This window comes from Cryptotermes secundus, unplaced genomic scaffold (genome assembly GCF_002891405.2).
Source record: "Cryptotermes secundus unplaced genomic scaffold, Csec_1.0 scaffold2154, whole genome shotgun sequence".
Taxonomy (NCBI): Eukaryota; Metazoa; Arthropoda; class Insecta; order Blattodea; family Kalotermitidae; genus Cryptotermes; species Cryptotermes secundus.
In genome coordinates, this window is record NW_019743682.1 from 44,467 (window position 1) to 56,136 (window position 11,670).

The 11,670-nt window shown below is 40.3% G+C and overlaps 1 protein-coding gene across 1 annotated transcript in view; it reads right to left on the reverse strand.

Annotated features, from left to right (window-relative positions):
• Positions 1-11,670, reverse strand: part of LOC111874303 (fatty acid synthase) — a gene marked incomplete at its 5' end in the record, with an annotated part of 84,064 nt that overhangs the window by 26,088 nt on the left and 46,306 nt on the right. The window contains 1 exon segment of the mRNA XM_033755402.1: positions 8,374-8,572. Coding sequence (XP_033611293.1) covers positions 8,374-8,572 — 199 coding nt within the window.

Consider the following 11,670-nt stretch of genomic DNA (forward strand, 5'->3'; position numbering starts at 1 on the left):
AAGAAGAAGAAGAAGTATATTTATGTGTTTCACATGATTCTTGGAATAAACAGTGATTATTTCCCCACACAATATTAATCAATTTGTGTTTGTAAGATCTGAAGCACTCATAGCAGCTGAAGTTAATGAAATAATTTCAGGCCATCAGCCATGTCAGTTGGTTAAAAATAACTGAAATTTCAGGGGCCAGCTCTGTTCTTGTTCTCATCATCAGGACGTGATATGACTATGAATGCAAACCAACCCATCAATTTAGTAACCTGTAGCCCATCACAGGACTGGTTTAGATCCAGTCATAACAAAACTTGAAGACAAGGACACAGATGGTTCCTCAAATGTCAGCCATTTCTAGCCAAGTGACATGGCTGATAGCTCCAAACTATTTAAATATAAACAGGTCTTTTTAATATGGAGACTGGCTGTAAAGGAGGCCAAGGTTCACCCAGGGCTGTAGCGATGAGTGGTAGGTAGGTAGTAGGACTTTGTAATGGAGACACAGTGTGTTTTCTGTATGAACTCAATCTGTAAATATTGTATACACTTCAGGTAAAGGGGTAAAGTGATGATGTGTGTATGCAGAAATATTTAAAGGTTGCTGTACTTGTTTGCAACCAGTCATGACACTTAGTTCCTGTAAAATGTGAGTTCGGTTTTTGGGGCTTAGCCATGTTGAATAAATTTATCTGTGAAGACAGTGACTTCAGTATGTGCCAAAACACAAAATAGCTTCAACATATGATATGGCTAAACTATGAAAGCCAAAGTTACATATTAGACACATGCCATGAAAATATTTTTATAAAGACAAAATTTCCACTAAAATTCTCTCTTTTACATTATATTACATTACATTATGTTGCATTCCCTTGATCCAGATTTAATCAAAATGACTGTAGGATGTGAAATATTTTATATAAATACAAAAACAAATATAAAGTACAATTGAAGTTTTCAAATAAGAAACCCCAAGAAAACAGAGTGGTTACAAATGACACTATTAAAAATACAGCCACATATGTAAATCAATACTGTCAACTTACGCTATTTAAAAGCATTTAAAAGGATGAGTCACTTTTTAGATAATAAGTATTCGTCAACAGGGTAGAATGAGTGTGTTTAAGCACAATTTAGTGCTGCTTTAAATCATTCATTTACATTCATAAGACTATTGAGATCAGATGGAAAATTACTGAAAATTTTGACACCAGCATAATATGTGCTTTCTGAAAGTATGAGAGGTTAGTAGTTGGTATATGAAGATTGTGCTTGAGTCTTGTGTTAACACTGTACATCTTCATTGGTGTGAGAATGTTCTTTGTTATTTGTAATGAAGCTTATTGATGAAAATATATGTAGGTCATACCGAAAGTCATGAGAAACTTTTTTGCGTGCAACCTGGGAACAGCAGACGAAAGAGTGTGTGGCAACATCCCACATAGCACGCTGTTTCGCCAGTCTTCCAGACAACACTCACTCCTAAGTGAATATCACATTGCTGGTAACGCTGATATTTATACGAGGGGGCACCCAAAAGAAACTGAAGTTTGTTTTTTAAACTTATTTAATCAAATTTTAAGCACAAACCTTCAATCCCCTACAAAGTACTCTCCACTTACACTAATACACTTGTCTAGTCTTTTATTCCATTTTTCAAAACATTGTCTAAATTCATCTTTTGAGATGCCTGACAGCGCCTCCGTCGTTTTTTCCTTCACCTCAGCAACATCAGCAAAACGCTTTCCTTTCATGTCTCTTTTCATTCGAGGAAACAAAAAAAAAGTTTTGATCATTTCGGGACTCTTCTTTCAAAGCACAGCATGCTTCCACGTGACCTTGTTTTTGTTCAGCAGTCAGCAGTCGTGGCACGAATTTCGCAGCCACCCTTTTCATTCCCAAATCTTCTGTCAAAATTCGCTGAACTGAGCTCCAAGTCACTCCCAACAGCTCCACAATTTCTTCAGTGGCCTGTCGTTGATCTTCCTTGATGATTTCACGAATTTTTTCAACATTTTCATGTGTTCGGGCCATGGAAGGGAAACCATATGAGGTTTGTCATCAATTGACATTTCACCATTTTTGAAACGGGAAAAACACTCAAACACTTGAGTTTTCCCCATAGCATCGTCCTTGTACGCCGTTTTTAACATTTCAAGAGTTTCTGTTCCACTTTTCCCGAGCAAAAAGCAGAATTTCACCGCCGCACGCTGTTCACGAAAATCAGCCATTGCAAAAACGATGATCACACAAAACAGTTTTCACTATAAACTCTGCCGAAACTAGTTCTTACCTTCTGAACAACGGTAGTTGGCTTATCGACTCAGGAATGTTAGCTCTATGCGCTCATAGCTGCAAAACGCGGTACTACAAAAGCTCTGCCCACAAAAAAATTAGTTCGGTTTCTTTTGGGTACCCCATCGTACAGCACTCGATGTCCAACCCACTTGCAGATCATCACGTGCGCTAACCAATCACATTGCTGGCAGCACTTGTATTTAAACAGCACTTGATGTTCAGCTCACATTTAGATCATAACATGCGCTAGCCAATCAGAGCTCACAATCACAACTGCCAGTTTTGCTCCTCCATCAAGTATGGTATAAAAGGCGGAGCCCCAAGTTCGCAATCATCAGTGACCACATCAGCCAGTCCGCGAACATCGACAATCCCACAAGAGTCTGGTGGTAGGTTGAACCAGCTGTTGTGTTAACCTTGAGTGTCTTGTGACGTCAATAGCTTGCATCACGTGACCAGTATCACTCATAACAAAATGGCTGACAACTATGTGATTTCGCCAGCGTGCTGTCATCGAATTTCTTGTGAAAGAGGAAATCCCTGCTGCAGAAATTCACCAGAGACTTCAACGTGCTTATGTAAGTGTGTGCATGGGTGCGATAAGTGTTCAAAGATGGGTGAAACATTTTAACCGGCATTGAAGTTGAGCTTTGGAGCGGTCGCCCTCAAACAGCCTCAACTGAACGCAACAAGGAAAGAGTGGATGAGATCATTCAAGATGACAGGCATGTGACTGTGGACACAATAGCCCGAAAACTTGGAATAGGGCACAGTGCAGTGCAGGAGATGATTGAAAGCTTGGGCTATAGGAAAGTTTGTGCCGTTGGGTCCCACGGTTATTGACCGAAGACCACAAACGTCAGCAAAAAGCCATTACCTCAGAACTGCTGCAGAGATATTGACATGAAGGTGATGATTTTTTGCTCTGTATTGTGACAGGCGACAAAAGCTGGTTTCACCATTTCGAGCCTGAAACAAAATGGCAGAGTGTGGAATGGCACCATTTGCATTCTCTATCAAAAAAGAAGGCAAAGACAGTGCCATCAGCTGCAAAGGTGATGGGCACAGTCTTCTGGGATGCAGAGGGGTTTATTCTGGCCGAATTCCTGGAACCTGGGCAAACCATCAATGCTGCTTGTTATATCCAGACGCTGCACAAGCTCCATCGTGCATTGCGCGATAAACGTCCGGGACGAAACATCATCATCCTGCATGACAACGCTCGCCCCCACGCCGCTGGCCTCACATTGGAAGCAATTGCAAAGATGGGGTGGGAAGTTCTTCCACACCCCTCCTATAGCCCTGATCTGGCACCCTCCGACTACCATCTTTTCGGATTTGTGAAGGATCAGCTGCATGGACAACGTTTTGAGACAAGGGAGGCAATTCAGAAAGCAGTGCGTCAGTGTCTTCAGATGGCTGGAACGGAATTTTACAGAAGGGGAATTTTCAAACTCCCAGAACGTTGGGAGAAATGTGTACAAAGAAGTGGTGATTATGTGGAAAAATAAAGAAAGGTCTGTAGATTGAGGAGGTGTATTTGGTTTGTCAATAATAAAGCATGTTACTTTACAAAAAATTGTTGCTCAAGACTTTCAGTACGACCCTCGTATATTCACATGGAACAGTAAAGATCTCTAATCTCTTACACAGATCTCTATAAGGATTTGGGGCTTTCACATCCATCATGAGACTAAAAATTTTCTTTGAAATGTAAATATCTTTTTCCTGTCAGATGAGTTACCCAGAAAATTATTCCAGACTTCATTACAGAGTGAAAGTAAATAAAATAAATTGATTAAAGAGTGGCAGTGTTGCTGATAAGCAACACAAATCTAACTGCATAGCATGGTCCACTTAGCTCTGGAACCAAATGATTGACATGCTTTTACCAGTTTAAACAATTATTAATTTGTAAGCCAAGGAATTCTGTGTTTACTGCCTCTTCTATATATTTATCATTATAGCCAATGTTTAATGGATAATGTGGCGAGTGTTTGTTACAAATCTGATTACATTAATTTTATGTAGATTCAAGGACAGTTTGTTTTCAGAATTCATATTAAGTTTTACTAGAAATTATGACACTATTGTCATGAGCAAATATTATGTTCATTGATGAGGTGTTTAGTATAGGAAGGACATTTATATATATATATGTTTTGTATTTATATGACATATTCCACATCCTAGAGTCGTTTTGACTAACTTTGGATCCATGGAATGCAATGCAATGTAATGTAATGTATCTCCATGCTTTAGTGTTCCCCAGTTTGGGTGGGTACTTTGGGTTGAATTTCATAATTTTGTTTCAATCTTTTGTTTTCTATCTGTTAGGTAGGATTTGAATGAACTTGCTGTTGTTCCTAAAAAATAAACCATAAGTAATTTAATAAAATTTTGTGATTTACACAGTAAAAAGCTTTTGCCAAATCATAGAATTCTCCACCAATATGCATTTTTTGGTTAACAGATTTTAATACATGGTCTGTTTGCTTAAAAGCTGCATTTTCAGTGGATATTCCTTTCCTGAAGCTAAACTGTTCTTGGACTAGTATATTATCAGATTCTAAAGTGTTCAGACAATGGTGTGTAACACTCAGAATTACCAGGTTTCTGGATTTTGTTCATTGTCCGGCATTCTAGAAGCTAGAAAACACATTTCAAAAACTACATCTGTTTCCATCCTCAGATGAAGGGAGGGAGACAGCAATTCAGTTGGGTCCCTTAGAAAGAGCTTACCTCAGTCACTGGACCTATTCATGTTCGCTCCTACTATGGGACTCAACTGAGTAGGTGTCTTCACCCACCCCACTCACCTGAGGATAGAAACAGATCCAGTTTCCAAAATGTTGTGTTTTCTAGTTTCTAGAATACTGGATGATGGACAATGTCCAGAAATCAATCAATTCTGAGTAGTATATTATTATTTGATTTGTTTCATTCTGGTCCGTCACACTAACAATTACAAAGACAAAACAACTCCGCCCAGTGTGACTATTTAAGTTTTACTAGTTGAAAACTTAGCACCCTTACATGTTTAGATCCTTACGGATCATCTTCAGAGGGAACATCAATACTTATTTGGAAACTACTATGACAATAGGCATTCTGAGTGCTAAATTACATATACACACAATGCCTGGAATACACAATATACACATAATCCAATTTTTTCACAATCACAGCAGCTCTCCTGGTATTAAAGTCTTTAAAACTTTGTTGTTTAAGTTAACGTCACAGACACAGGAAATATAAATTACACGACACAGCACACTCTATAACAGTGAAAAAAAAAAACACAGCAAGCCACGAACAAACAGAGGATGATAACAAGAATCTCCTTCTCAAGACAGACAGGTGGCACAAGTTCAGCTGCCTTCATGAAAGACAATAGGAGAAGTGACACGAACCTACTTGGTATACAAATTTTAACTTAAACAACAAAGTTTTAAAGACTTTAATACCAGGAGAGCTGCTGTGATTGTGAAAAAATTGGATTTTGTGTATATTATGTATTCCAGACATTGTGTGTGTATATATTTTAGCACTAAGAACACCCATTGTGATAGTAGTTTCCAAATAAGTATTGATGTTCCTTCTGAAGATGATCCATAAGGATCAAAACATGTAAGGGTGCTAAGTTTTCAAGTGGTAAAACTTAAATAGTCACACTGGACGGAGTTGTTTTGTCTTTGTAGTATTGAATTGAATTGAATTGAATTTATTTACATTCCGTAAATCCAGTACAGGTGAGACACCATAGGATATGGAACAAGTCAAGTTAGAATACATAGTATCTATACAATAATACAGTAATATTGCAATTAAATGAGGTAAACTTATAATACTTATAATACACATTAAACAATGATCAATTATCATTAAACAATGATATTATTAGCCTGCAAATAATGGCTATTGTGCATAATTTTACTTTTTCAAGTACTTCAGAGAAAGCAGTTAAGAGTGAAATTGGCCTGTAGGTTGAAATAATAGCCTTGTCCCCTCTTTTGTATAGTGGTCTTTACTACTGAAATTTTAAGACAATCAGGGTAGCTCCCTGTGAATAATAAGTGGCTACAAATGTGAGTTAATGGGTGACTGATTAAAGATGCAAACTTTTAAAATTTTAGTTGTTATTTCATCATAACCGACCACCTCTGTGGTCTAGTGGTCAGAGTTCCTCCCTACAGACCCAGAGGTCCCAGGTTCGATTTCCGGTGCTACCAGATTTACTGAGAAGTAGTTGGTCTGGAACAGGCTCCACTCAGCCTCGTGAGGATAACTGAGGCGCTATTTCAAGGAAACGGCGGCTCCGGTCTAGAAAACCGAGAATGAAGGCCGTGGGGATCTGTTGCACTGACCACGTGACACCCTCGATCCACAAAAAAAAGTTGGCACTAACTTCGCCAACAAGTGGCAGTCGCTCAGTTGGTATAGTTCGCTTGCGGAGTACAGGCCACTGAGTTGTTACGAAATGTCTACGACTGTGGGGTCAAAAGTCCTACGGTAGGATCCTAATGGGCCGGGTAGGTCATTAATGCCCGTTTCATTTAACACCTAATACAGTTGTATTTAATTCTGATATAAAATAAAGAAAATACAATGGACATAGTAGATTGTGCTCAATACATCAATACACAACGGGGAGGGGAAAAACTCTTTCGTTCCGCCGTATCCTAGGTAGCCCATCCTTTCGTTAACTTTGTAGAACTTAATTTAGTAAGATATGGGGCCTCCCCAACCTGATTAGGGTAAAATAGCTTGGTAAGCCTGAATTTATTTACTTACAGTCCGCTGGCCCAAGTTCGAACCCCCCTCCCTTTTCTTCAAGATAGGGCCCACTGGGGCGCCCTCAACTCCCTGCCGGCTACTGCTGCTGTTCCTTTTTCCATGTCGTCGTCACTGCCTGAGGAGCCTATGCTACCTCTCTCTCAAGCACCTCTTTACCCACTGCCTTGTGTCATTATCACCGCCTCATTCACTACTGGCCCCCCCTCCCCTCAGCAGACGTAAGGGGGTGGAGCCGCGTATACAGGACTGCCAAGCGTCTTCCAAGGGCAGTGTTGCTACATCACCGAGGCCTTCCAACAGTAGTTTTGACAGGAGCACCATACTCGTAACAGAGTTTGTTTGTTATTTCATCATAACCTAATGGAGATCAATCTCATGATGGCAGAAAGCAAGAAAAAAAAGAACTACAAACCACAGTAAAATAAGATTATATGCAAGAAGATGCCTCCAAGCATAAGCAACATACCATGAAGACATAAAGAAAAGCAACAGCAAAGCTACACATGTTCCTTGATTGGGTTACATTGTGATGTCAATATCTACATTATATAGTATCAAATAGAATGATTGGTATATAATTAACTGGGGGGGGGGATTTGGAAGGAATCAGTTATGACCTAATCAGGGTAGTATCTCTATATTGCTTGCAGGGACTGAGAACAACTACGTGAAACTCCTGTCAGAATAGCCAGTCCTGGTTGAGTGTTACCACTGCACCAGTCCTCTTAGTCACACATTTTTAATCACTGGCTCTAGATGGACTAAGTGATAACTAGGGACTGGATTTTAATGCAAATGCATATTTCTTTCTTGCAACCAGAAAGTATGCTCGTTTGGATATATGTATGAATTACTTCATTTCTCAAATTTTGGACATGNGTTGAGAAAGATAAGAATCAAATTCATGTCATCCAGCACACAGAGTATACATTACAGATTATGATACCTCAGCAGGCTTGACACAATATTATAGATATGTGTCAGAATGTTTTGTGCATTCTGAGATCTCTGCAATTTCCCTATTGTAATGGGGCATGTGGTTGGTAGAGATAGTAAGGCACTGTTGCTTAATATTAATATCATTACATTTGAGTTAAATTCCATTCATCACCCCTTACTTCTGGGGGATTTAAGATCCCCTATTCCAAGATAATGATAACTAAATTTGCTGTTTTTAATTAGTCTCTATACAAATGACATTTTCTGTCAATAAAACCATTCACTGAACAAAACTAAACGATGCCAAAAGAAACAATGCTAGGAAACTCAAGTAATATGGCATACCAAGAAGGCTGTTGTTGGCAAGGTCAGATTTGCCAATCTCCAGGAATCGTCCTCGATGGGCAAGACAGCGCACAGAAGCCTGCAGCTTCTCTTCAGAAAGGGAGTTGAGGACAAGGTCCACTCCTCTGCCATTTGTCTCTGTTAAAATGAGCTGCTCGAATGACGTGTCTCGAGAGTTGCCAATGTTGTGGTCAGTTAACTGAAACAAAACAGAACAGAATAACATACCACCAGTGCATGTCTCATTCTGTCACCATTCCAATTTTCATATGGTGTGTAATGTTGTTTGGGTGGGAACTGTCCCTCTGCTTTAACACATTCTCATGTAATTAATCTGTTATGTTTCAAAACATTCTGAACAGTTTCAATTTATCACCTTATTTCTGTGATATGAAATGTGTTGGTATAAATAGGTAACAACACTATGTAAAGCGTATAAGTGGATATGTGCTTAGAAGCAAAATGTAACATAATGTTTTGAGTGTGAAGTTTGCTGTCTCCTGGAATGTCATGCTATGTAGTCCAGCACAAATTTACCAACGCTTTTTAGGGACATACTGTATGCAAAGACCCAGGCCTTCAGCTCTCAGGCCAGTGTCTTCATTGTCTTTCATTCTTCCCCAAGAATTCCAAGTTGAGACATGTTTACCATATTATTCCCAGCATCTTATCTGTCATGTGACTTCCTTCCCCTTCCACATTCTGGAATGAACACCTACATGAATTTTGACCAAACCAGCTTCTCTCTCGATTGCCTACCATCAGTTAGCAGAGCTGGATGCTAAATTTGGTCCCAGTCTTGTGTATTTCCAAATTGTGTTTGGACAGTTTGCCTGGGTCAATGAGGGCAAGGGGACCCTTGTTGGAAAAGTAAACATAAGTTTGCTTTTGGGATGTTGTGACAAGTTTGTTTGGCTGATCTATAGTCCAATTTATTTTGTTTCATGTTATTAAGCTGCCTAATGGGCAGTATGCCGGTCACAGTAGCCGAGCGGTCTAAGGTATGCACTGACTTCGCTTGCTTGGAAGCCGGGATCGTGGGTTCGAATCCCACTCAAGGCATGGATGTTTGTGTGCGTTTTTCTGTGTTTGTCTACAGGTAGAGGCCTTGCGACAAGCTGATCACTCGCCCAAGGAGTCCTACCATATATGTAAGATCTAGTAAACCGAAGTGAAGCGGAGAGTTTCATGGAGGTAGGTCTAGGCCCAAATTGGGGCTGTAGCGCCACAGGAAAAGAAAAATGGGCGGTATACTCAAACAGGAAGGGAGACACTGAATAAATTATTCAGGATTCACTTTCCTGATTCAAAATTGATTGATAATTTGGACGGTGGACAGGGTCAGCAAAACCTCGGCACTTGCCAAAGCAAGACAAACAGGGTAGACTGGAACCTGGCCAAAGTCATAATTAACCAATCAAAAATCAGATGGGCACTGAACACCTTTAGACAATTTAGGTCAGTGGGAACAAATGGAATTGTACTGGCACTTCTGCAGCAAGGTGCAGAACTCTTAGTTCCACACCTATACCACATATATAGAGCCTGCATGGCATATGGTTTTATCCCCATGGCCTGGAGGCAAGTTGAGGTGACATTTATCCCAAAGCCTGGGAAACTAGATTACACAAAGGCTAAGGCTTATCATCCTATCAGCCTGTTGTCTTTCTTTTTGAAAACGATGGAAAAAATAGTGGATAGGCATATCAGGGACGGGGCATTGAGGACATATCCTCTACACAGAAACCAGCATGCCTACCAAACAGGTAAATCTACCAAAAGCGCACTACACAATACGGTAACACGCATAGAAAATGTGATTGAATACAAGGATATTGCCTTAGGAGCATTCCTTGACATAGAGGGAGCTTTTGACAGAACCTCATTTGATATCATCGAACAGGCTGCTGGAAAGCATGGCATATAGCAATATGTAGGTGGATCAGTGCTATGCTCGAAAGCAGAACCATAGCAGCTACATTATCAGGAGAAACCCTGGGGGTGTCTGCGTCTAGGGGTTGTCCACAGGGGGCATACTCTCGCATCTGCTGTGGGGCCTGGTCGTCGATGATCTCCTATGGGGACTTAACGATGACGGGTATTATACAGTAGGATATGCTGATGACATAGCAATCTTCATAAACGGAAAATTCCTTTCAACAGTATCAGAGCATCTTCAAACAGCTCTGTACAAGGTCCAACGATGGTGTGAAAGAACAAGTCTTTCCATCAATCCTAATAGGACAGTAATCATACCGTTTACCAGGAACAGAAGTACAAAAGGCCTTAAGTAACCGACCCTCTTCAATAAGACAATCCAGCTCTCCAGCGATGTCAAGTACCTTGGTCTAGTATTACACAAGGGACTGACATGGAAAAAGCAGCTTGACAAGGTCATCAATAAGGCCTATAATCCTTTTTGGACATGCAGAAGCATGTTTGGTAAAACTTGGGGACTGCAGCCACATGTTGTACATTGGATATACGCTGCGGTTGTAAGCCCTATAATTACATATGGCACCACAATATGGTGGCCCAGAGTTAAACAGAAGACAAGCAAGGAAGAACTTAGCAAATTTCAAAGGTTGGCTTGCTTGGGTATCACAGGAGCAATTCAAACATCTCCAACAGCTGCACTGGAGACACTCCTTGGACTCCCCCGACTGCATGTACAGTTGGAGGCAGAGGCCAGGGCAGGAATCTACTGTCTCCAGTGCAGTGATCAATGGAAACCTAGATCCGATAGTTTCAGACATGCATACATAACTCAAGACATGAAAAAGAACACATATTACAAATGGGGTCTGACAAAATGATACTGAGACATGTATATGAAAAACCCTTCACAGTCAGATTTCCTGACAGGAGTGAATGGGAAGACAGGTTTCGGCCTGATCTGGTATACAGATGGTTCCAAGATAAATAAGGGCATTGGAGCCGATATGTTCTGCTATGGCATGAGGCGGAAACTTAGTTTCAGCCTTGGGAAGTACACGACAGTATTCCAGGCACAAGTATATGCCATTAAGTCATGTATTATGGAGAATCTAGATAGGAACTACAGAAATACAAACATCTACTTCCTATCTGACATCCAAGCTGCACTTAAAGCGCTTGACAAACACCAGATCAACTCACAATTGGTCTGGGATTGCCACCAAACTGTCATGGAACTGGACAAACATAACAGGGTACAACTGACATGGGTGCCAGGGCATGAGGGTATTGCTAGAAACGAAACAGCAGATCAATTGGTTAAGACTGGAGCTGAACATCTGTTCATAGGAACTGAAACAG